General features: G+C 39.4%; 1 protein-coding gene across 2 annotated transcripts in view; it reads left to right on the top strand.

Moving 5' to 3' along the window:
* The first annotated feature begins 16,192 nt into the window (after positions 1–16,192).
* Positions 16,193–27,756, top strand: part of atp11b (ATPase phospholipid transporting 11B (putative)) — a 46,359-nt gene continuing 34,795 nt past the window's right edge. For both annotated transcript variants that reach the window (XM_041039675.1, XM_041039674.1), the window contains exons 1-5: positions 16,193–16,480; positions 24,213–24,329; positions 25,223–25,312; positions 27,177–27,257; positions 27,543–27,650. In XM_041039675.1, coding sequence (XP_040895609.1) covers positions 16,454–16,480; positions 24,213–24,329; positions 25,223–25,312; positions 27,177–27,257; positions 27,543–27,650 — 423 coding nt within the window. In that variant the 5' untranslated portion in view covers positions 16,193–16,453. The remainder of the gene's footprint in view (positions 16,481–24,212; positions 24,330–25,222; positions 25,313–27,176; positions 27,258–27,542; positions 27,651–27,756) is intronic.

Genomic DNA, 27,756 nt, shown 5'->3' with positions numbered 1-27,756 from the left:
AATGGGTGTAAACAGTTGTTTATTAGAGTCACTGCTAATTCACACACACACACACTTACAAAGCCTCACGTATTAACTCTCAGCATGTGTACACTCACTTAAACCATGCTTGCTCACACACACACATACACACTCTAAAGGATGCTTTACAGACAGCTACTGCGGAGTGTATGTAGGTGTTGTCACCTTGTTATCAGTTGCAGTTATTACTTCACACCTCTGCTACATGAGATTAATGTGACCCCACACATCAACACACACAGAATTTCAGTGTGGTGTGTGTGTGTGTGTGTGTGTGTGTGTGTGTGTGTGTGTGTGTGTGTGTGTGTGTGTGTGTGCGTGAGTGCGTGTGCGTGTGCGTGTGCGTGTGCGTGCGCGTGCGTGTCTGTATGTGTGTGTGTCTGTGTCTGTGGTCAGTGTGTTTCAATATATTTCACGAGCTAGTTGATTCCAGTCTTGTACTAGGATTTGACATTGCAGCTTTCTTATGGACAGTGTGAATTTAAATGGATGAAAAGCATCAGAATATGTAAGATCTTGCCACTTGCATGAAATGTAAAGTAGTGGGGTAAAAAAGAACATCTAAAAAAATGTTACCTCTGAACAATTTGCCAATGCATTCATCAGGAACATTGTCTATCTGGGCTGTATTACCATTTTCTATTCTTTTAACCCTTGCAATAAATACATGTGATCCGGAAATGTCAAAGGAGAGAAATCAGTGACTGATCAGAGTGTCCTGATGATGACCTTAGTGTCCATCCTCTGTTGACACGAGAGTGATGGTCCACTGCGTCTCAAGTGTAAATAAAGCTTTTCATATCCAAGAGGTCTAATCAGGTCTGGCGGACTGTCATAAACCAATCGGAGGAGAATTAAAGCAGCCAATAGGACAACAGGGAGAAGAGCAGATCAGTGCCAAACAAAGCTGCACAATAAGACAGAAACCACCTCAGACAAAAGAGTACATTTACACCGGAGAATGAGACTGAGGGTTATTCATCTGTTCTGCATTATTAATAGTATGTTTCAAAAATAGCCTCACGACTGTCAATATTCATTATGACTAACAGTTTTTAATGAACTGGATGCATTGAACACTGTGTGAATCCAAAGAAAAGCCAGGTGGAGCTCACAGGAAGTGCAGCCCATTAAGTCATTTATGTGACACTGTAACCTAGTTAGCAATTAATCTTTTGGTGACAAGAAAAGAGCTTATTCATTTTGTTCACTCAGAGGTTGGTCAGTTCATTTGGGAAAAAGAAATCACATGTTATGAAATCTGCATATTCCCTTATTCCATCATTTCTCTTCCATTTCCCCTTTGTGGAGTTAAATTAGTCAAAACATGTAACCTGGGCAGAATGGAAGCTGGTTGAAGCATTGAAATAAACCCCCAAATCATGCTAGTTGTACTATGTATCATGTGGTTTCAACTTTCCTCTCAATCAGCACTGTATGCTTCAAGAAAAACTGAAAAGCTGAAATAATATTCCCTAAAAATACAACAATACTTCTACACAAAGTCGTCTTCTACAGTCTGTTTTCCTCCTAACCAGCCGTAGCTCAATGTTTGAACCGTATAACAGCAGATAAAACCCATTTGGCAGATCCAAGGCATGTGGGAGCCAGATTACCAAATGCTCCACACCACATTAGTCCCATATTACATTAAAATCACAGCACTTTGGGTTTCATTTCAAAACATACCCAGAAATTAAAGCATTAATTACTGTAATGATGGTAATCTGAGGGAATGTGACACCACGTTAGAGCATGACAGATTTAGAGTATTTCTGAACAGGGCTAATTTAAAAATGGTTTAATTCTTGCGGAGGTTTGAAGCTGGTAGGAACCCTGGGGTATTGTTTGACACGTTGCCATGTCAACTAGATGGCACACCAAGAAGTTCTCTGAACTTATTTGAACTTGTTCAGTCCAATTGAGGACTGCAGGGTGGGCAGGTTGTTTTAGACACAGGTCCACATTTAAAAGGTTTGTTTCTGTTGACGTGAACCAACCAACAACCCTGCTGTGAGCAAGTCTGATGCAGGAAAACCTTAAATGCTGATAACTTAATCTGTTTTGGTTCTCATACCCAACAAGTACATGATGCATTTGGTTGCAATTTTGATGAGTAATGCTGATACCAGAGGATCAGAAACAGATCAGAGAGTTTGAACATTTTAGAGATTTGTTACCCACACCAAAATGCCTCGCTGTTCAAAATGAGTTTGAGCAGAATCCTGCAACCAAATCCACCATTTAGAGAAAGACTAAGGACATGGCACACTTGAAACAGCTAGTTCATTCGAAGTGCCATTTGATCAGGTCTAAAGGCTAGAGTGTTTATGGCAGTTAGAATGGCTAATCTCAGTGGCACGGCGAAAATCCTGTCTTTCTAGTGAGGCACAAGATACAAAAGACATTTAAATGGGTATAACACAGTTTTACACTTATTTGTATGCAAAAACAGAAGGAGTTGCAAAAAGAACAACAAAAAAAGATTTTGAAACCTCTGCACACCTGACTAGTGGCTGCATGAACATGCTTTTTGGTTTGTTGGAAAAATCAGCCCACCTCATGCTAACCTCATGTAGGGGTGGATGTAGAGAGTTTTAGATGCTGTTCAACAATCCAACAAGCTCTATGTTTGAAGCATACTGATCCCTTTGGCCTTGTACTGAGAGAGAGAGAGTGGTTAGAGGTCAACAGCACCCTCACATTTAAGAACAAAATGTTAGCATCTTGAAGTCGGTAGGATCAACAATGGGAAAGTGCATCTAAATTTTGTCAGACCCCATATCAAGGTAAGAAAATAATGGCAGTGGAGACAGAAGACAGAGACAGACTGGTCTTTCAATGAGACTCTGCAGTTCTCTTCATCTCCACAGAGCCTACACTGATTTTCTGATATACTGGATTTTGAAGTGGATGGAAATCAGTGCTGCCTGCCTTCATAGCTGATTCAGTGTTGATGGTCAGGAAAAGCCCCAGAGGCTATGAACTGACTTGACTTGGCATGAGCCCGGTTAGTTTGAAGGCCACATCGATGTGAGCCAGGGATCACACATGTTGCTTAAAAGGATTAATTGGAAAAGGTTCTTCATTTCATTCAGGCCATGTGAACAGTAACAGACTGTAAAGCAGCAGAGTCAAGTCTTGGCTCGCGCAAGTGCACACACACATACACGTGTGTGTTTGTGTGTGTGTGTGTGTGTGTGTGTAATTCAGAACCAGAAGTAGCACCAATTCGCTAAGTAGTCCAGTTGGAGTGACAGAATGACTAAATGGTCCAAAACGGACAAACAAAGATCCATATGCCCATGCTGTGCATATGCCAGCTAGCTCTCTCTCTCTCTCTCTCTCTCTCTCTCTCTCTCTCTCTCTCTCTCTCCCCCCTCTCAGCAGGCCAAGTCAAATCTTGTTGCTAGGTTTTACATGCTGGCAACTCTCCAAGCCACTCATGCATTGGAGTGGACTGTTGGACTCTGTCAGACACACACATACACTGTCTTTCTCTCTCACACACACATGCAGCCATCATATTTATCATGCAAAGCAAAGTGAAAGCTCCCATTGATAGCACAGCCGAAGCGAGACGGCAGTAAGACAGGCAAAGAGGGAGACAGGCAGAGTGAGAGGGAGGGAGACATTTCTCTCTCCTTAACAACCATCATCTTTAATCACCACTTCTAATTTCTCCTCCTGTTGGCCGTCACAGGCTCCAGCTCCGACCCCCTGTCCACGCTATTAGCATTTTTGGAAAGTGAAGTGAAGTTTTGAGGAGGTAAACCACTCACTGTTGCACTGATATAGCACCTTTGCAGAAATATTACAGTTTATGTATGTGTGTGGTGGGATTTAGTCTCTGTCATTTGACACTGACTGAGACATTAAAACTGCTACAGTAAATAATTTCATTATTAAGATTGGATCAAAGGATTTTGTGAAATCTGAAATGCGTCTGTCTTAGTGACAAACCCACAGACAGTTATCACCCGACTCTGCAGTTCCTTTCCTGTCCACAGAGCATTTTAGAATCTTTCAGCCTGTTGTTTTTGGTCTTACAGCCTCTAACTTTACTGTTTTCTTTCTGTCTCAACAGTTTTATTACCATGTTTCCAGTGGTAGCTGGAAGCTCTGATAAACCCTTTATACACTACCTGCCCAGTCGCTGGTCTCTGTGTTCCATTTAACACAATCAGGAAATTTGTGGATTGCTATGAAGCACGAAAGGAGTTTCATTTACAACATGAGTGAAGCATCATGATTTTGTTTTTGTTTTTTGTTTTTTTTTTGTTGTTTTTGCAGGTAATTGTTTTCTCGTTGAAACACTACAATTTCTGAGTTTTAGTCTCAAGCTAACTTAGTCTGAATGCTGACAGATATTAAAGTGCTTTGATTGATTCCTCTTGGGACTTTTTATACAAGTAACAAGTAGAAGGGGACACATACAGTACAGTGACAATATCCTCTTTATGCAAAGAAGCAACAGGGTTTGAGGGAACAGAAAAAATGTCACTCAAAACAGGTTTTGCCAGTTTTTTTTTCCAGTGAAGTCAAATAATTCCATTTGTTTCTAGTGTAGTTTCACCCCATTTTTCAGTTTCCATGAAACCAAGACACGTTTCAAGACACAAGAGAAAAAGCTTTACCACTCATTTCAGCTAAGGTGATTTGATGGATTGTCTTCAGAAAAGCTTAGTGTCATGATCTGTCCTGATTTCTGGACTTTTCTATGTGCTGTAAAATGGGTGTACTGTCTATTCAGAGGCAGAGTATGATGAAGAGTTACTGTTGCATGGAGAGCCACAGTCAGTTGTCTACCAGGGGATTATTTTGGTGTCTGTTGACCAAAAAAATCAATTCCACCCACTTCCAAAAAGAATACCTTTAAACTCTAAGTCAACCAAAGAGATCAGCACACACAGTGACACACCTGACACACCTGGGTGGGATTTGATGGCAGAAAGAGTGTGAAAGTAAAACCTGTACATTCATCAACATGTCTAAAAAAGGACAATGACCACCCTTTCAGAAGCTCCTGCTCTCCTTTTCTGCCTCTTTTTGTCCCTTTCACAACAAGCCATGAGAGTAAAACTGTTCTTCTGAAGAAGCGATTTAAAGTGACAATAGATGAAACAAAAATACAGCAAACATTTTTGAAACTTTCAGAAGCAAATATTTACTCAATGTGGAAAAGGCGAGGCAGGAAGGTCTCATAGATTCTGGTGTGTGTGTGTGTGTGTGTGTGTGTGTGTGTGTGTGTGTGTGTGTGTGCGTGCGTGCGTGCGTGCATGCATGAGTGTGTGTACTGTATGTGTGCATGTGCGGATGTGTGTTTCCATTTTTCGATGGGATTAACATCTTTACAAAGACACAAACGGCAGGCAGGTAAACACAGAGGGAGAGTTTCCAGTGTATTTGTGTGCGTGTGCATGTGTCATGCAGCTAGCTACAGGTGTACAGGAACAAACTGGCAGATTGAAGAGTGATGTAACCGCAGGGGAACACACTCACACACACTGGCATCCACACACACCGACATGCATGTGTGCCTTTGTACACAAATGTAAAATTCTGGATACTAATACAAGGACAGCACAAGGTAAACGTTAGCGTCTCAAAGCACCTCTGGATACCTGTATCAGCGCAAATAAAACCAATCATGTGTGTCAGGCCATAGAAAAGTTTCTCTAAAGGCACCATTTCTAAAGCATCATTTTGTCAATTGTCATAAAGTAAATACATTTACTCCACTTGTATTAATGTTGTGCTTCTTACCGTCTAAAACTCCATCAGGTTTTGTGCTTATTGGTGAGTGTGTATCACCATCTAGTGGTTGTAAGGAGAACTAAAGAGGCCCCAGAAAAATAACATGGTCAAATGGAAGAATTTATGTTCATATTAATGGAAAACGTGCTAAGTTGGAACTGTATGCTCAAACATTTAAACCTTCATCTGGCCAGAAGTTCACTTTTGATAGAAGAATCCTCTAACATAAACTTCATAACATTCATAACACAAATAAATGTTTTACCAGACAATCATATCATTGAAGTGATTAAAATTAACATTGTGCTTGTTCTTGTTTTATATTACATGATCATCACTATTTTTATTGGTTTGTCAATTATAAAGCATGTTAAATGAAAGTCAATGCTATAACTATTGTTGCACCACATTACATTACTGACTTTAGTACATGTTGCATTGAAACATGAATAATTTGTCAGTGTAAGTTTTAATTTACCTGTTTGGTTTTCCTAAAGTTTAAGTTTTAATCCTTTACTGGTCCCTCAAGCTGGGGAAATTTATTCTCTGCATTTTACCTTATTTATTTTTAAAGATGAAAGATAGTATAGTATCCTCAGCTGAGCCCATGAAAAACAATCCCTATGTGACTGAAAAAATGTATTAATGTAGTACAACTGCAGAATGAGAACCACCTTGACACAAGGACAGCTAATTTAAGGGTGACATACAGTAAGGTGACCTAACATATAACATTACTTTTAAATGATTTTAAATTTAATTACAGCTATAGTATATGACCATGTGATTTGTTTGTCCATTCATTTGTTCCTTCTTCTCAGGCACTATCATTCACTCACAGCACCACACACACATTCAAATAATTATTGGCATTATTTACATAAAGAAGTGAGACCACTGAAATACGAGGGCCTCTCACACATATAGACACACGTGTATAGACAGACACTTTTCAAAAGCCCCCATCCACCTTGCTTTCCTGCTTTGTCTTTGATAGCTGTGGGTGTTTAGCGGCCTGCTCCCTCTTCAGAAGAAAAGATATGGGGGTAAAAGGAGAGATGGAGAGAAAGGGGAGGAAAGAGGATGAAGCAGGTCAGGCAGATGTTTGGTATGTGGCTGATAGAGGCTTTAGATAAACATGCTGGTCTGCCTGCCTCCAAACACGCACCTGACTCCATGTGTAGCAGATAGAAAAGAGCAGGCAACTGGCAACTCCATTTCTCCATTTACCCTTCTTTCCATCTAAATAATGTGGATTCACTTGCACTAGCAATTCAGAAATCCACAACCAAGTTGCTGTGTTAAGTCTTTCCTGAGTTCTTAGTAAATACTAGCTGGTGATTTACTAAATCCACTTGCACCATTAAAACTTAAGACATATCTTAGCGGGTTGTTGTACTTGTGTTAACAATAATAGCAGTATACTCCTTCAATTACATGCATTCCTTCTATGGATTTAATACACACAAACACTGATAGTCTCCCATCTTGTTCATCCTTGCACACACACATGCACAGTAGCAGTAGTAATGGTAGTGTCAGACATTACTTCAGTCAGCACAGATAAGAGAAGTTGTGAAATGAAGTATGCAAATCTTTCCACTTCAGCTCAAACTCAGTCTCATATCAAAACTGTAGCGCGATAACAGCTCCCTCTCACACACACACACAGTTTTAGATAGATTTGGTAACTATGTTGGTGGTCTCTCCCCCTCTTGTCTGCCTTTCTCTTAGATGAGTCTACTGACTGACTGGTATGTACAACTTAATTCCCAGACACAGGAGTCAGACTTTAACAGCACTGAGTAGGTGTAGGTCAGACCAAAAATAACACAGATCCAACATGGTCTTTTTTGGCCAAATCTGATATATATATTTTTGTATTTTCTATCAAAAGTGATCATCAACAGTAATTTTTGCTGATACTGGTCATAAGCATCTGCTTCCACGGCAACTGAAAAACACACACACACCTAAATGAACTGGTTAATTTGGATTTTTTTTGTATCTGTGATTTATTTGTACTAATTTTAGTACACTTGTGATAATTAAGATGTAATTTTAATTTTAAAAAGTGCCTCATTTTGGTAGCTCAAAGAACTTAAAAATGCAGTGTCTGATATCTTTATGTTAAGAACAACTTTTGATACAAAATAGTTTTATCTTCGCACAAATTTGCATGCTGTTTACATTAAAAAGGATAAAAAGTGTATTTTTTGTAAAAATCATGGTAATGTAAACAAATCACAGTGAATCCCTGTATGTCACGACTGACCCATATTCAAGCAGGTCCCCTGAAGATCACAATCACCACTTCTGATGATAAAATAACTACTTCTGTACAAACAGGATGTATTAACTACTTCTATATTTCATGCGCCGTAGAGGAACAGCCCTTTTGAGTTCAGTGTGTGTGCGTGTGCGTTAGGCTGCAGGTGTGCTGTGAGTGTGTGTGTGGGACATTCTCTTCTGGTGCTGGAGCAGAACAAACATGGATTAGAGCCACACCACCATGCAGGTATCAACAACTCCCTGTTCATCTACACACACACACCCAAACAGCCAGCTGCGACGGCTTACATGATGTCAGGCCCATTAAAGTCATGTAGCTGGAGAGGGCAGACAGATAGATGAAAGGCCTGTCATTTAAACAGAGTGAACTATTAGAAGGCTTATAATCGCTGACAGACAGGTTTACTGCCACAGGCATGGAGGCTGCAAAGGCCTGCGAGGTATGTTGAACACAGATTATGAGTTTATGCAGTGTAATACTGTATCATGTGTTTTACGCTACAGCATGAAAACAAACCATTTGTTTAATTTTTTTCATCAAAATTCAGTCATGAATGCTACACACAATGAAGACAGAAAATGCTGCTAGACTCGCTTAGCAGGTATGATGGATGACTGTGATGTTGGCTAAGTCCTTTACACACACACACACACACACACATGCACTCGCACAGTCACTCGTTGTCTCAGTCTGGAACTGTGCAATGCATCAAGAGTTCAACCAGAGGTTTTCCTGATAACATTCAAACACATACGTACAGTTGCAAGTGTACACCTGTGACCAGACTGCCCACTGCATCACGCACACAGGTTTTACTCTCAGACGGCTCTCGTAACCACGTTCTAAAACTGTTCAAGTACTTCAACAAACTAAAAATATGTCTGTAAAGATCACCACAGTGCTAAAAGAAAAAGGCTTCTTGTCTTAGTCTACTTAACTACTACTATTGTTTTTTATTATTAGAGTACCAGTAATTTTGATGTTCTGTATATTGCTTTCCATGCTGCTTTATACTTCTGTTGCACTATATAGGATAGTACAAAGGAAAATATTACTTTTTATTGTACTTTTTACTCCACCTCATCTAGAACAACTGTTACTTTGAGATTCTACATAAAACAAAACAAATGAATATCTTAAAAAACATGATGCATCAGGTTCCACCCTGCTCAGCTGCAACATTAAAGTGCTGCTATCATAACAATCCATCATCAAAAGTAGTTCAATGTCATGATGTGATATAATTAACATTTCAGTTTGGGACACTCACATGTTAAATATGTTGTGTACATTTGATCTCAAATACTTTTTGCTGATGAAACTACTACTACTACTACTACTTAAAATTTACTTAAAGCTACTTAAAATTTTAAATGCTGGACCTTTTCTTTTTGCTGCTTCTACTTAGTGAAGGAAGGAGAACTTTTGCCACTACTGGATAAGCAGAAACAACTTCTCACTAAGCTAGCCGTCTGCTAAAACAAACCAGATGTCACTGAGCATGTCTGAACTCATATGGACACACCAGTCCAAACCAGCTGCCGCTCAGTCAGTCACAAGCTGAAGGAAGGAAAGAGAGAGAGAGAGAGAGAGAGGATAGGGGACCTAAAGGCCAAGGTCAGCAGGGGCCAAGGTAACCATGGCAACGTCAAACACACACAAATGCATTTACACAGGCAGATGCATGTTGTGAGCTATAGTTACCACAGTAACTTAATACAAAACACACACACATCTCATCAGGAAGGGAATGAATGTGTGGTCGACTTTGGAGGCTTCATCACAGTTAATTACAAACACCTTTAAGAGTGCAGTTTCTTTCCAAAGCCATCGCTGTCTCTCTTCACACTGTTTGCATGCTCTGCATATAGGTCCTTTTTTTTAAAAAAGTTTTTTCTTTTGAATATGAAAGAACAAAGACTGTCTCTACGCATATTGAAAAAGAGGTGATGAGTTGAGAGTTCACTGACGAGAACACCAGAGGGCAGAACATGCAGAGTACAGTTTTCTCACCTTTTCACACTCAACTGTAGATGTGTCCGTCTGTTTGTTTGTTTTTTTTGGTTTGTTTGTTTTGTTTTTTTAATTGGAAAGCTGTTTAAAAGTTTCTGTGAAAATCACCCTGAAGTTGGAATCTTTGTCCCAAGCCCTGAATCAGTGTTTTTTTTTTAATACGTTTCTGTCATTAAACTTCTTCCATCTGTATCTGTGAAACGAGAAAGTGAAATAACATCCCAGGCAGGTTTTTTTTTTCTATACCCTCTTTAACCAAACCACTTAGAAAAAAAAATGTTTGTATGTGTCAGAATGATGGAGGGGCAAAGGTTTGCATTTTCAAGCAGCTGCTTGTCCTGGTAGAAATGAAGCAGATCGGAAATGCAGCAAAGTATAGACTGCCCCCCCTCCAAACACACACACACACAGACCTTCAGCATCTTACTCAAGAGAAAACCTTTTGACATGTGCCTCTGAGCGTTTTAGGTGCTATGTGGGTGGCTCTACTGCAGCAGCTGGGCACAGAATCCGAAGACGGCATCACCAAAAACCATGACTCATCTCTGAGATTCAGTTTCTGTTTGATGAACAATCACGGAAAAATGTGTTGCAGTGGAGTAAACTTGAAAATGGGAGCTGAGATAAACAGATCTGCTGTAAAAACATCTGCTGTAAAATCTTATCACATACAAATCACTTAATAAGGGTTATGCCCTAGTTATTAAGATTGTCCTGTTTCACCCTATTTGATGCAGGTCCTGATTATCACTGATAGGATGTTCCATCCACGGGGAGTGAATTATCTACATTCAACAGAATCTGTTGTGCATGCAGAAAAAGTTGCACTCATCGATGATGGTTGAAACTTATTACAACCTCCACCCCAGTTTACTTATCTCACATTTCTTCAAGGTATTGTAAAACTGGAAGGAAGTAGGGCAGAAAGCAAACCATAGTAATATCTTGCTGAAGCAAAACGCAAGGCATCACAGCAAAGCTTTAATTCTTCTTTTTTTTCCACATTAAATAGTAGACTAAGCAGACCATATGGCTCATTGACCACTGTGCATTTGCAAAGCATTTGTTTTCTGGACACTTTTTAGGGCAATTGAGAAGCAATTTCCCATATCTTTTTAAGGCTATATCCCACCAACCCCATTAGTTTATTTTAAACTTTTGTGGCTTTGTTGTTGATTTGGAAAGAAAACAGTCTCCAGTTAATCACCTTTATCACTTGCTCTTCTCACAGTTGAGTTCTGCCTCTTCTCAGTGAAAGAAAAAACCTGCAGAACTGTATGTGGATTATTTATAAGATTAAGTTTCATCCATCTGACACACACACACACACACACACACACACACACACAAAATTTGACCTCTGTCTCTCTGGGTCACGGAGTAAGGAGGTCAGGGTGTTGGGTGAAGAATTAGTAGCTCCTTAGGAAACCCAATACCATCCACCTGGCCACACACACACATACACATACACTCTCACACACACATATATCTGGGCAGTTAACAACACACACACAAAATAGTGAAGCCGCAGTGATTTATCCATGTGGGACCAACTGCTTTCAAGAATCTTGAGTAGCTAAATAGAAACTAAAGTCATACACATGTAAACATACACACACACACACTGGCACAAATGTGCAAAATTATTAGAGTTTTGTATGTGCAATGTGCTTTTATCTTCTCATTCACTGCATTTTATGAATTGCATGACAGGAAATTGTCTTGTAGGTGTAACACCTCAGTTTGTCCTCAAGAGGGAGACTCACACCACACATCAGATCTCAAACACAGCTTTTATTTTGGCAAATTATTAAAAATGAAGACCAATGAATTTAGAACTGGCATCAATACAACATCAAGAATTAACTTCTCCTTGACTGCAGTTAATACCCCTCGCTGCCTGTCTATAAGCGTATTGTTCAATATTTTGAAAACTACAGTAAGCCACTTCCTTTTGTATCCCTTTAATACGTGTCCTGGTTTAAAAGCAGTGTTTTATTTATTAATTTTTTTCAAGACTAAAAGTAAAGTGGTATTGATTCAGCCATTCTATTTAAAAGCCAATCCATTTATTTTCTATTTCCCTAAGAGGCAGGATGACCATTTCAGCCAGGCTCCCCAGAGTCGTGGTCCTCGCAGTGAGACAGATATTCATGCTAATGCAACACGACAGACACTAATATACACACACAGAGGAAGTCTGAGCAAGCACCCGTTACACACAGAGAGGGGGTCTACGCAGAGAGAGGGAAAACTTCTCCTAAGCCTATTAGTACTATTAGGGATACTTGGTGGTAATGATTGAAAGCCACTTAGTGCTGGTGTATTTACCAAGAGGATCAGCCACTGCATGGTTAAACAGGCCTGATGGATTAACTCAGTCCAATACTGACACATACACACTGACCAGGAGAGGAGAGGAGGAGAACAGAGGGAGAAAATCAAGTTTTAGATTATCCTTCCAAAACAGCCTCTGTTTGCCTCTAATTATATGCCAAACTCTTTAAAAAGGAAACACACTCTGATGGGCATCATTTAGTTGTGTCGAGAAGTAACACGCTCATATATAAACCTCTGTGAGCAATAGGTTTGTTTAGATTTTATCATTTTGAGAGCAGGACTAATTTTGCAGGATGACTTCTACCCTTAACCCTGTAGTATGATAAATAATTTCAACCTGTTAGCTTACAGCACTTAATATGACAAGCAATTGTAAGATTGCAGTATAACTGAAGATAAATTCAATACAGAGCTGGGAAACGAGCCAGACATTATCTGGTACAATACCATCCACTTCCATGACAGACATCAAGGGCATTATGGATCACTGGCCAGTGCTCTTCTCTCTGAGGCTCGAAGATTTGTATTAAGCATACAGCATTTCAACTGGCAGCAAATGGCTACAGTATGTGATCTGACTCATGCTCCATGAAGCTTAAAGTATATGAAATTACTTCAGCTAATACAATGCGTGTCACATGATTTCAAGACATAAACAATGGGAAGAGGTTTTGTGAAGTGCAAGCAAGCGTATGGAACAAGACACTGAGTCTGAGTATTTTATATTAAACTCCAAACAGAGGGGATTAAGTTGATGGCTTTCTCTGACAGCACAACATACAGGAGAACTTTAACAAAGTCTGGTTCAAACAGAACATAGTAGCCTTGTAACCTTGAAACTCTGGTAGATTCCTTCTGGGTTTACAAGGTTATCAGGGAAGGATTTTCCCTGAAAAAAAGTTGACATTTAGAGATGCAAGGTTTTTATCTCAACACCAACAACATGCACATTCCTGCCGACCTCTCACATTAAACACTAACAAACTATATCCAATCCAGCTGTGAGGTGGGAGCTCCCAGATGTTACTGCTTCAGTGGTGTTATGTAAGTCAGTGTAACCTAGAGATTATACCCTGACAGTCACATGGGCAGAACTGCTGGGCTCTAGGCTCACATACAAACACAGACAGATAGCGGATTAGCCACAGGATTTGCAGAGTAAAGCTGTCTTTCTTTTGACATATTTGATATTTCTGCTTTTACTGGATACATGGCAGAAAAAAACACAATAAGGCATGTGACATTGGCTATTGTAAGTGATGGATGAGTGGGCCTTGAACCCAAGATGTTGCAAGCGCTGTGACACAGGCAGTGGTTTACTCTGCTGACTCACAGAGTGGCCTGAAGCTTTCTTAATCCTGGAGATAAATGCATGTTGGTGGCGCTTGCCTTAGCTTCACTGTTTCTTCTGGTCTTTACAAAGCTTTTATGATGGAGAAGGCCAGTAGGAGGGGGCTCTGGATGGTAGAGAGTTGAGTCACACTAGCACCTTAAGGAGCAAGTGCGAGAGTATTTGGACTGATGCAAAAACATGCAAATACATTTCTATGTTTCGAGCTTTCGCTCATTCAAGAGGCCAGAAAGGGAAGTTGGAGGGGGGGGGGGGGGGGGGGGGGGGGGTGGGAGGGTACACTGCTGGGCAGCTGCTGCTCTAAATATAGCTGCTGGAACACATTGATTACACAGGGTCATTATCATTTGCCATTTGCTTCTCTTGCCATTGATGGGAACACCACTTCAGTGTTTTCTATCATGTACAGCATTTTGAAGCAATTTAGAAAACACATGGTACAGCCAAAGCTTTCAGATAGTTATATTTTCGTACGAGCATTTCTCTGTGAGGAATCATTAGCTGTCTATACAGTATTGACTGATAGGGATGTACAGCAGCCAAGTCTCCAAGGAGGGAGGGAACAGGAGCAGATTCATCACTGGGAGAGAGCCACTAATACTCTGATGACCTCACTTTATGTGAGGTGCCTTACAAGAGACATCCTGGCACAACTGGAGGACTGGAGAGCATTGCTGAGATATTTAGAGGAAAGGAATAAAAGGCAAATTCATGCTTCATCCACCTAAGAGATTTCCTTTGTAGGAACACCATTTTATGTCTAGCTTCAAGTTATTATGTTTGTAATGTTCCATTATAAATCAGAATCAGAAAACTTTATTGCCAGGTATGTTACACATACAAGGAATTTGACGTGGTGTTGTTGGTGCAAAAAACAGACGAATTGGACTGACAAGTCCCATAACACACAAAGTTGAACAAGAAAAAAAGTTTTAATACTAAAATAAGAGAAAGAAGAAAGAAGTACTAAGAGGAAGAAAGTGTGTACAAATAATAATAGTAATAATGTGCAATGTTGCAAAGTAGATGTAGTGCAAAGAGATAATAATGCCATAGGAGCGTTAATATAACGCATACAGTACAGAGCTGAAATTATGTTAATGTAACAGTCTGTATTGGGGAAATGAGGGTCTGTGCTGTTTGGGGGGGAAGGGGGTGGGGAGCTGTGTTGATGAGGGTGGTGGCAGAGGGAAAGAAACTGTTCCTGTGACGTGAGGTTTTGGTCTTGATGGACCGCAGCCTCCTGCCGGAGGGAAGTGTCTCGAAGAGTGACCAGGGTGGGAGGGATCAGCTACAATCTTACCTGCATGCCTGTACGCCTGCACGCCTGCACGCCTGCACGCCTGATAATGTGGCCCCCCAAAAGGGGCCACATTATCAATCAACAGAAATAAGAGGACTTGAATGAGCAAGGGCCCATGAATGAATGTGAAAGGGGCCAGTTTTTCAGCTCATATTCAGTTAGAACCTAGAGATGAGAAACAAATTCTCCCGGGCTTAACATAACTAAAACACACTTGGAGTAAGCAAATCCACTTTAAGTCTCCACACAACTGGCTCTGTATCAAGTAGCATTCATCAGTTTAAAAAGTGCCTAATAAGCAATCCAGATATGACTCAGAGCCCTGCATTATCACTATTTGGTGTATACAGTATTAGCAGTTTGCACTGCACTGAACACTCTGCAACTTAATCGAACTGCTGCAATATGGGGCTTCTCTTCAAGACAAAGTCTCAACATTGCTTTTTTTTTTTTTTTTTTTTTTTTTACAGCAGACATTTATTTATTTATTATTTGTGGTAGTAATGAAAGCGCTGGTGTTACCAATAATATTCAGGACAGCACCATTCTAGTATAATCCACGACCTTGTGACAGTGAGCCAGCTTGCACAATACCAGTACCCTGAAAGTGAAGCAGTAAAAGCGAGTTTAGAAATTATTAAATGTATTACTTTCCCCAACATGTCAAAATGTCATCAGTGAAAAAGGCCTGTTGTAGAAGAAGGTCATACGCTCTATTCATGTCATTTATGACTTAGTAGTCTAGTACATATTTCTATTATAAAAAGCAAATTACAATCAAATAACCAAAAGCATTTGCCCACTTTGGTATTTGTTAAATCAACCTTTACTCTTAGTTTGCACGTTTTTACTGTATATTAATCATAGGTTGTGTCCATGCATTTAAATGTTTGAATTATACATGAGTCTTATAGTAATATGTACAGTATAGTGCGTGTTATGTCAGTTCAAAATCCTCAGCATCCTCCACTTCTGCAATTCTATCTACAGTACAGGCATCAATGATTTGTGTGTGCAGACAGGCAGGGGGCGGTGAGAGGCCGCTAGAGAGCAGCCTGTGTCTGCACAGAGCTGTGTTGCTGGCAGGGTGAAGCTGATCGTGGCAGAGCAGAGATGGTGCGTAGCTCCCTGGGACTCTGTGGCCAGCCGTCTGTCAGTCCTACCGGTGCTCATTTGTCTGACGTTACCGCGGAATGGGAAAGACCGGATTTGTTTTTTTGCACAGTTACACTGCATGAATGTGTCGCGTAATGCGACCAAGAAGAGCTGCCTTTTCGGGGAAATATTTATGGTTCGGGACGATTTTGTTGGAGTAGCTAGTTGCTAGCGTTGGGCTAGCGACTGTGCTCTTCTACTTCGAACGTATTTTGCAAGGATGCTACGGTGGATACGACAGCAGCTGGTAAACTACTCCCCTACCTTTCCCACAACATTAGCCTTCACAACAGCAGTCACTTAGCACGAAACTCAGCCCACGGACAGCTGTATGAACTTTATTTGGATCAAATTTAGCAAGCTAACCTAGCCAGCTAGCTGTTGCCAATCTGCCTAAAACATAGTTGTGTGTCTCGCAGTGGTAACAGCCAGGTGTAGGTAAACATGTTAGCCTCCTTCCCAGCTAGCTGTCGTTAAGTAGCTGACAATGGATAACTCTACCGACCAGTTAAAACCGGAGTTTCAAGTTTAAATGTGACTTGATTTTAAGTTTTCTAACATTTTAACTACATCCGAATCATTTCCCATTGTAAAAAATACTTTGAGAGTTAACCAAGTTAGGGCTAGCTAGCTGGCTAACACTGTAAAAGTTAAAGAGCGTTTCTAACTCAACTTCATCAAGCTAATGTTAGCTAACAACGTTTGCTCCCACACTCTATTTTTACTCGGACGGATTTCTTTTTTTCATTCTGACTTTTTAAAATCCATGTCAAGAGGTCCAAGAAATGACTTTAACAGCTGGTCAGATATTAGCCTCAAATGTCGATCATGATAACTTACAGTGATCTCTGTTATTTTAGCTTTTATGGCAGCTTTGGATTGGTCCAGTGTTTTTTTTATTTTCTTGTATAGTCAGATCTGCATGTACTGGCTAAAATTTAACATTAACGGCTCTTTATTGACAACATACTCTGACAACAAACTGTATTTGCTGTAATCACCTGTTGTTTGCCTATAAACATGGCTCTGTGGTGACGCATTGATAGGATAGGCATGACTAGAGCAGTTAAACGACAAAAATGGACCATGTCAAATAAATAAGTCCTATTTGCTTCTGATTTTAACTAATGTTGCCAGTACAGGGAGTCATAGGGGCATTGTATATAAACTGAATTTTGAATTATGCTTTGCTTGAGGGTTTATGATCGGTGTTTAAGTCATGCTAAAATGACACAGTGGTTAAATTATGGTTATATGATAGGGTTTTTGTGGTCATTTCTCTTTGTCAAAGCATAGTTCAAAGTTTGGATTACAACTTGCATTGACATACAGTATAAATGGGAGTCGTGTGACTGGTAGATGGGCTGTGTGAGCATGTGAAGGGGGACATGCCTATGCAAATGAATGAGTGCATATTGTGGGCTTAACCACACATTGGCCAAACTGTTGTTGTCACCATAGACTTTGTGAGTTTAATGTATGACACTAATTAAATTCTGCGATTCTTGCTCACTCTGTGTACAAAAAAGTTTTTGTTCTTCTTTTAGAGATTCATTTCTGCCTCTTTTTTTTTTTTACTGAATACCATGGAGAGTTTGTGCCCATAGAAATCGTTGCCTTCTTCTAATTTCAGATAGCTCTGTTCATTTGACCCATCCCACATGATTGACCTGTCTGGTTAATTAAAAATGTAATTAAAATGCATTTCAATACAAGTAGCCTAATGAAAAAGTTTGTTGGGGGCTTTTGAATGACCTTGATATCAGTTGGAATGTATTGCACAGATGTTTGTTCACTCACATATTACTTATCAGTTTTTTTCTGGTGACATGGGTGGGTGTGAAGAAGTACAGAGGAGGAGGGGAAGGTGGTCCAGTCTTGACTGGCCATGTGAAAGGCTTGTAATGTCTCTCTTTTTCCTTCAGTAGCACTGACATCAGGCTAGTAATGCTGCATCTGCATCATAAAAGACCTACTATGATTACAGTGCACATAACAGTTGAAACTGGAAGAATCCTTTGATTGCAGTGTATATATTATTTCTAACCATTTCTAAAGTGTGTCATACATTTTTTAGATTGATTTATAAACTCCCAGGTAACAATTGATGGTATTAAAGTCAACTCACATGGTCAGGAGATCTGAAAAGTGTGATCTGGTTGCTGAAATGCAGCCATTTTAATATCACAACATTCACATCGGCCGTTCAGTAACTGTAGATATACATTATTATTGTTTATGTTTTGAGTTTTATTTCCCCAAGGCATACTTCACAAAAGTAACTCTTTTCTGCAGAAAGGCTTGACATGGCTGGTTTTGGATATTGCTTCAATGCACTAAGGGAGGACACATTTCAAAGCAGTCACTGCCTGTAGCTGCATTAACAAGCAGTGATGATCATGTTTAATTTTAGGGACGAAAAGCCAAAACAAAACTATAGGTTTTTAAGTGCTTACTTTGATACATTACCTGTATAAAAAGTTTCAGTCCTGGAAAACCTTCAGCTTACTTGGCATTTATCACATTACAAATACCATTAATTTTAGCCTGCTCATCTAACAGGATGTCCTGCCGTTTTACAGTGTCATTCATGATCATGGTTGGACGTTGCTGCAGCAATCCTAACATTCCGCTATCATAAAGCAGTAAAACATGATCATTCACTAGTCTGTGCCACCCTTGATAAAACTGTTCATTATCATCTGTAGCTCAGCCTTAGGCTATGCATTTCATGCCACATGTTATTAGATATGTGTTTTGCATGCTTGTGGTCATATTAGTATTACTCTTGTCATCAGTAATACAGTCAAAAACAGCTCTCATCACATTTGACTAGTCAGTCGGTCTATGGCTGTCTCTCTTCTTCTACGTGTTGCAGCTTTTCTGTCTTTACCGTAACTCTTTATGCAACTACATCTCTCCCTCTTTCCATCTCATCCTATTTAATTAAATGCCACTTAGTCTATGCATTGCCTTGGTTCCGTCTCGCAGCCATTGTTCAGGGCTATGATTCCCCCAAGACACTATGGGACTTGTAGGCTTTATGCAGCGAGTAGTTTCTTGACTGTCTACAAATTGATGGGGGCATGAGAGTCTGGGGACAGAATAAAAAGTTCTGATTTCAACTGTGTAGGGTGTTAACAAGAAAGCCATGTTGCAATTGTTGCTATACTGACAGCAGTATTTATTTTTATTTTCATTGCAGTACTTCCAGTAAAAAAAAAGAATGATCCCTGTTATTTTGTTTTGGCCACATCTTGTTTATATTCAGTATCAGTAGCCTCTTTGTACAACCTCTATGGTCAGGAAGCTTTAAAATCCTTCTTAAGCTGAGCTTGTTATTGCCATCCTCTCTTTAGTGATTGTTAATGAAAAGTGGTTTCTACTTAAACTCACCTCATTGGTGTACTTAATGAAAAGGTTAAGTGCCAGTCGAACCCAATCATCAGCCAAGTTTCACATCAGCACAATGCACTTTTCACGCGCTTCTGCTGCTAGAGGTAGTTGCAAATACTTACTGAAATCATTGTTGGTCCTCAGATATGTCAAGATTTCCAAGAGTTTCTGAATGTTTAAGCCATAGCCTACATGTAAGTGCATTATCTGTACAAGCAAATCTAAGAGTCCTATCCGGCACTGGACTCACACTTAAAAAGAATCTTGTGACATTGAGACTTGGTGGCTGTAGTGCAACAGAGTTTTATAGACAGTAAGAGAGCTGGATAAAATGAATGAATAAGGGCTGTTTTTGGCTGTATAAGTAATGAGTGATGTATTTATCAGTCTTGTGTTTAGTGATAGGATACATGCCTTGGGAATCAGCAGTAGGCTCAGTAAAGGTTTTTACTTTCTCAGAAATTCGAGGAGTGAATTGAAAAACAAATCGCTCAACTCTTAAAGTCAAATGCAGCACGTAGTTGTCATTGGCGTATACAGGTACGACTCATTTACTTGAGATATTTTGGACCATTGTTGTTATTTAATATATGCTGCCCCAAGCAGAGCACAAAACTCAGGCAGCTGATTTAGGATAGACCCTAGCACAGGGACAATACATGGTTTTATTACGTTAGTCTCATTCTGGTGTGAGAATATTATACATTTGTATTATTATTTACTGTACAAGGTAGAAGTCACTAGTTCCTCTTGTTGAGACTGACAGTGGCTACATTAAAGCTTCACTGCAGTGCCTATAGTAACATTTGGTAAGGTGCTTCCATTGGTTTCTCAAGGCTGCATCTTTGTTACAGTTACACAGGGCAATTAAGCTAAGCTACTGTGCACAAAGATGTTAATGATTAAGCAACCTAACTGACAGCCGATTGATGTGGCAGCGAGCTAGAACCTCTGACTTCTCAGACTGTCTGAAAGACTGGGTGGAGGAGTGAGACATTTTCTCCTTACAGTAATCATGTCAAGGTGTCTTAAGTAAGATGTTAACAGTCCAAAAGTACAAACCTAACGTAATCTATCTGCAGCTCATTGACTAATGCCAGTGACTCAACAGTTGCTTTGCTAGATGTGGGGTTTTTGCTTTGCACAAAAATCTCTTCCTGGTAGTGGCAGGAAGTGTCTGCAGCTGCACATAGGTTGACTTAAAATCTTTTATTAGTTCATTTCTGTTTAAATGTAACAGCTTCATTGAAGCCGCTCTGCAGCCAGTGAGAAGAAACAGTGGTATCATTGTGCATGTTCCTTTTACCCTCAGAAGCTCCCGTTATAAAGGGCAACAGTATTCTATGTGAATATTATTTAATCTGGTGCAGGATTTTGCTTAAAAAAATAGTCCTCATGATTTACTTGCTTAGTTGACCTTCGTTCTTAAAATGTTCTAATAATAAAGTACACAATTGCGTTCATAGACTAATAAAAAGAAAAGTAAACTTTATTCTGTGGGGCTGGTAGAAGCCAGGAACAGTCAGCGGTGACTCTCCAGAAAGTTTAGATAAATGTTATATAATTTTCAGTCTATTGGTCACAATTCAACACAGCAATGTTGTCTGCATTTCCCTGGTCAGGAATGCACATGCAGTTGAGAAATGCTGCTGTTGGTGAGAGTAGTGTGGTTCCCAGTATACATACGGTATATTTGACGATGTGGTTTCTGTTCTCTCCCTGACTCTTCTGTAGAGAAGCTGCGCATGTTTAAAAAGAACCATGCAATTTAGTGGTTAAACTGGACAGATGCATAGAGTTGAAGTTGATTTAATCTTCACACTATTTCACAACTGTTTCACAAGCACCTCTGCATACTTTGTCATAGGAGTGCAAGACAAACATCTTTTTTTGCCATTTGCCAGTGCTGTTGGGTGTGAGAATATTCAGTCAAAAGAAAATGATTATGTTGTTTCGGGGTACAATAATTATGCATACTTTATAGGAATAACGATTAGAAGTTAGAAGTTGGTCTAAGTGAATATTTAGATATTTTTTGCTGCTGCTCTACTGTGGCCACTGTTTTGACACCCATTAGATTTGTCCCTCTGACTAAAATAAAAGTAAAGCACAGAGAAGCAACAGAGAAATGTCACATGAATTCTCTTTTAAAAGCTGTGAGCAATGTGGAAAAGAATGTATCAGTACAAATGGAAAATCCTAAACATAATGTTTTTATTCCAACAAGTGGATCATTGATTTTATCCCAAGTGATGACAGAAAGGACACTATTTGTGCAAAGTTTTACATAGAGTGCTTACGGCACCCTGAAAGTTAATAAGTGAATAAGAAAAAATAACAAGCCCCTCCAGCTATTGCTACTTTGAGAAATACTGCAAAGGCTTTGTAAAAGTTCACTTGAAAAAAATGATTCCAATTTGTAAAATCAGATGTGCTCTTTTTTTAATCTTACTGCTGGGTGTGGTGTGTGTGTGTGTGTGTTTAGAAAACAGCAGCAGATAGAGCATGGGCGAGTGAAAGACAGTAATAGTTTACATGTGTCCCTGGACAGAGGTGAATCAGTCCAGGAGTGAGTGACGTGGCCCGGATACATTCCTCTGGGTGTGCGTATGGGTGTGCGTGTGTGTATGTGTGCACATTTCTTTCTTCAGATTTCAGACTCGGTTTTAGGGCTTAGGTTAGAATAACGGTTGAGGTTAGGGTTAGGTTAGACATTTACAGTAGTTGTGAGGGTTGAGGTGAGGATAAGGGGCTAGGGAATGCATTATGTCAACTACAGTAAGATAAGAATATTTGTGTGTTAGAACTGCGTCATATAAAATTTGCAAATGACCGCAAGCACTTGCTTTAACCTTCTTAATATAGCAGTTGAGTTGGGTGTGACAGAAAGGACAGTACCAGAGAATTATGTTAAAATTATGCAAGAAATCGTGACATTAATAGTGATGGAAATGCATATGAAATAGCCTAATGAATATCCATCTGTCTATTTTGGTTTCCAGCTGATTGAATGAATGATAAAATGAACCAACATTAGCTGATAATATAGTAACCAGTGCTTAAGACATTCATTTTTGCATTTTTGACTTTTCAGAAATGTGGCTTAACTGTGAAGATACACACGTGATTTTCATTTAAATTTAAAAGACATGTAGAGCGTGTCATCTAAAGGCCACTTCCCGGCAAATTAGCCACAGCTCACCACAGTTAGCCACATACTATTAGAGTCAAAGGCTACTTCCATTCAGTGGTTAAGGGCAAGAGAGTGTGACAAGGCTATTGACTGGACTGTGATGAACACTGTATATAGCAGTTTAGTTGGATTCTGGTACTGGGCTCCAGAAATATTTTTTTATACAAGTTGTCTTAGTTTCATAAACACATCTTTGAACATTACCTACTAATTGGGTAAAATGTCAAGGAAAATAGGTTTTGCTGCTGCAAAAATGTTTTAACAAGCACTCAGAAATTAACATATACAGTAGAGTTAGTTGAGCAAGAGATGTTCACCATGTTCTCCCTCTTGCTATGTAGTGTATATGCCACCATCTGTACTTGCATGATGCACAGTAACAGTAGTGTAGTTTCTGGTATTGTTTCACTTTCTGTTTCTCACTGAAAGGTGCCATAATTTCCAAAAGAACCTCTCCTGCACTAGAGAAAAAATAATGTTGTATAATCATGTAATGGAAACCACATTGAAAAGAGGCACAAAATGTTGCCCCAAGTGGACTTTAGTGTGGTGTAGACTTGCAGGGGTTAGTCCTCCTCCTCTTCAGTGCCAACAATATCAGTTTTGCTTGCTTTAAAATAAGGCCATAATGTTGTATCTCCTCTGCCAAGTCTTGCCAAGTTTAGTCTAATGTCTTGATCTAAGTGTATTTTAAATGTATGAAATGAAACAGTATTTCTCATTCAATTATTTGTGTTTTGCATGTTCTGAGCAAAATTATGTTATGACAGTTAAAATGTAAACATTTATCATATTACTGTTTTTCAATAGTAGTAATTAGTTATCTTCATGGTGTGGGGCTAGAACTAAGTAATATTTTAATAATTGAATAAAATGATGATTAATTTCTTAATTTATTATTTTCCATTAGAAATATGAATTGTTAAGGGGAAAAAAACAAAGCCCACAGTGAAATAAGATTGCTCAGTTTTTCCAATCAACACTCCAAAACCCAAAATATTCATTTTACAATGATAGAAACCAGAGAAAAGCAGAAAATATTCAAATTTATGAAGCTAACTCCAGCACACTGCTTGAAAAATGAATCAGTTGATCATCAGAATAGCTGCTGATTTATTTTCTGTTGATTGACATGTTTCAGTTGCACAGTAGTGTACATGAAAAGGGGTCGGAGGTACACATTTATCAACATTTTGTCCTAAAGTGCAGTAGCAGTGCCCTGCTTATTAAATTAACTTGATGTACTAAGAGTTGTTATGTACTGTAAGTAACCCACTGTCTCCCTTTTTCCCCTCCTTTTTAACCTTTTCCATTCGTCCCTTTTTTCTCCTCCCTTCTTTTCCCCGCTCTCCACATCCTCTCTTTTCTCATATGTCTTCCCTTCCCTCAGGGCTTTGATCCCCCTCATCAGAGTGAGACCAGGACGGTTTATGTAGCAAACCGTTTCCCCCAGCATGGCCACTACGTGCCACAACGCTTTGCTGACAACAGAATCATCTCATCCAAGGTACCACGAGTTGCTTAAGCCAGTACTGGAATTTTCCCCATGGTGTTGTCACTACAGGATTTCACATTTGTCAGTCAGAATGAGGATGTCATTTTTTTTAAACCTGTATCACGAATCTTCAGGTCTTTTCTTTATTTTTCCACATAACTGCCAAAGTCATTTTCTCAAATTCTGTGTCATCACCACAAAAGCACGATGTTGAAACTTTAGCATCTTTAGCCACACATGCAGAACAGATAGGTGATAGAAGCAGTGTTTATGTATTTGTTTACGAATTTGAGGAACTTATTGTTTTTTGAAAAATACGAACCTTGACATTGTGCTTGAGCCTGAGCAATGGTAACACCCATGGCTGAAGAAAAAGATGTCACCTACTCATGAACTGATCTCTGGCACCAGCTTGACCATTGTTTAAAGAAAAAAAAAAAAAAAAACTGCTCTGAGGCTCTGGTGCAGTGGCAGAGGGGTGAAGCATGATTTGTTCATAACAGGATCAACTCAGACAAAAAGGTTTTATGTTGCTGAGAGGATTAGAAAGTCAGTTGGAAGAAAACAGAACAGAAGGATAATAGTCGAAAGAGGCTGCTGCCTGCCATCAACAGTGATGACTGTCACTGATTAGGCAGTTGAATGATTGACAGTAGGGTTAAGTTACCTCAGTTAGTATTAAATCTATTAAAGTCATGCCTTTTCAGAGAAAAGATGGATTTGTGTACTAATGTGACGACTTTCGCCTTAAAAACATAAAAGCAAGTTGTTAAAACATTCAAAACTTGCAAAAAGTCTTAAATGTGGCTTTTTGAAATCTGCAGATACCCCAGTTAAAAAGCCTTTCCTTAGAGTTTGTCCTGTTTCTGAAAACCCTATATGTATGTTTTTTCTTCCTCTTTCAGTACACAATTTGGAATTTTGTCCCCAAGAATCTGTTTGAGCAGTTCAGAAGGATAGCCAACTTCTACTTTCTCATCATCTTCCTTGTACAGGTAATAACACTCACAAATGCACAAACACTCACTATTCCTTATTGCAGGTTCATGCTGTCCTCAGTCAGATGGTGATAGGTCAAGTGTGACCTCAGTTTTCTTGCCCTAAATACAAACGTGTGTGCGTGTTTGTATGTCTGTTTGGGCATGAGTGAGTGACTCATCGACTTCAAGGGCCCAGCAGAAAGTCAGGTCTGCCTCTGTATTAACACATTACACCCACACATTAAGTAATACGTGTGACTTTACAGCCAGCCCGAGGCGTTTGGGCTTCACTTTGCATCAGTCAGCCTGTGCTGAAGTAGGCTTTGGCCTTCAAATTTTCAGACTTCTCCTGATATATTTGGGCCTGTGTAGTGAAGCCAAAGCAATCGACTTGACTCTTGTCTGTAAAAGCCCTCTTTTCACCCACTCAACTTGTCAGTGAAGCTGAAGTCAGCTTGGTCTCAAATCACTGAAAGGAGGGCATCTTTCAATCCTGATATTATGAACATGATGTTTTCTTGGATGGTCAATTTTACCATTTTTCGGTGGCCTCGAGAGGGATTCCTAGATGACTGTTGTGCACTGCTATTTCTCTTAACAAACCAAGTCAGGTCTTGGCTTCATTGCGGTTTATGTGAATTCTTGTTAGAGTTTAATGTTTGTTGTTACTGTTTGTTAAAATGTTCAAATACATCGTTGGTGCTTCTTGTGTAAAGGTACCCTGAGGGGTTTTCTTGTAAACAGAGTTTCAGTTTAGTCAGTGTGACTCGCCTGAGTCCATTGTGTGCATCCTCGAGGCCTAACAGACGTGTAGTGTGTGTGTTATTTCCCATAAAACAAAACTGATTCTTTTTCCAATTAAAAGCTTGCGTTATTTACATCCATGTTTACTTTGCGTCATTCATCTTCTTCTCTGCTGCTTTTGTCAGAACTTCTCTACCACCTGTCGATCAGTGGAAAAGTGTGAAGCCATTCCACCATATGCTTTTTTTTATATACGTCATAACATAGGTTTTCAGTTGTCTATTGCAGCTAAACAATATATGAGGATATGAATTTGAAAAAAAAGTTCAAAGTCTGACAAGAAAACTGTCAAGAAGCACATGCAGTTTTAGTTTCAGTTTTAGTTTTAGTTAACTACTCCCTTGGTCTGTAATCAACAAAATGATAAAATGTGATCTGGGAGTTAATGACTGAAACACTAAGAGGATGTATCACTGTGCTTTCATGTTCTGTGTTTATCAAACGATTGTAGTTTTTGCTCGTTTGCAGAAAGATGTTTTATATAGGTCACCGACATGTTTTATATAAGTGGCTGAGTCACACCATATGAACACATACCAGATACGGTAACTACAGAGTCCCCAGTTCGAGTCCAACCACAGAAACATCAAAAGAAATCTTTAACAATTTGGAAATGAGTGAATGAATCAAAAGTGAAATAGTACTAAGAGGTAGAAGTTTGTTGTTTAAACATTTGCACAGAAAGCTGCCTTGGCTTTAATTTTTTGTATCACTGTAGTTTAGGAAAAAAAAAAATGTAAACCTGAGTGTGAAACCTTTAAAACAAATGGTTCATCCCTGATTCAGGTGAGCTTGGGAAATCTGAGATGTTTCTGGACCAGTAAATGTTACTTTTCGGTGTGTGTTCCTGTGTGGGTAGTTCTGAACTGACAGTTAACCTTTAAGGGAAGTTGTAGGGTTTCCTGTTTGACACATCAACCACTACTTCTCTCTGTTGTATTTCCAGTTTACTTGTTTTCTCTCTAACAGGGCACACGCCCACACTTGCTGAGTCTTGGTATAATTGTGTTTTTTTCCACTGCACTTCCAGTTTGTTGACATCTCTGCATCCCCTCCCCTGTATTTGTTTTTCCAGTTGATGATAGATACCCCAACTTCCCCCGTCACCAGCGGTCTGCCTCTTTTCTTCGTGATCACAGTAACTGCCATAAAACAGGTGAGAACACAAGATCATGATGGCTTCCTCTTTGCTGTGCTGAAAATGAGGAACTAATACACAAGCACAACTATTAAACGTAGATTGTAGATTGCAGTCAACAACTTGTGATATTCAACTTTAGTGTTCTGTTGAATTCAAACTGATTAAGAAAACTTGAACTCACTCCTGTAAGTTTCAACGAGAATTTACTGTGTTAAATGTACAAAAATGACAAAGAGCTTGGCAATCCTGACAAGTGTGGGTCCGTGTGTTTGACTGGTTATTGAATGAATTTTCTCATAGGGGTATGAGGATTGGCTGAGACACAAGGCGGACAATGAGGTGAATGGGGCTCCGGTGTTTGTTGTTCGCAGTGGAAGTCTGGTCCAAACAAGATCTAAGAACATCAGGGTAAGATGAAAACCTATATCTTAAAGTACCTGAAAATAGCTTTTCACGGTTCATAGCCAATAGCTTTAGTTTGGCTGTTAAATTCCTGGTGCTAGTGGTGTTTCTG

This window comes from Toxotes jaculatrix, chromosome 6, assembly GCF_017976425.1.
Source record: "Toxotes jaculatrix isolate fToxJac2 chromosome 6, fToxJac2.pri, whole genome shotgun sequence".
NCBI lineage: Eukaryota > Metazoa > Chordata > Actinopteri > Toxotidae > Toxotes > Toxotes jaculatrix.
Note: the sequence above shows the minus strand (reverse complement) of the source record. Positions and strands in the feature narration are given on the sequence as shown.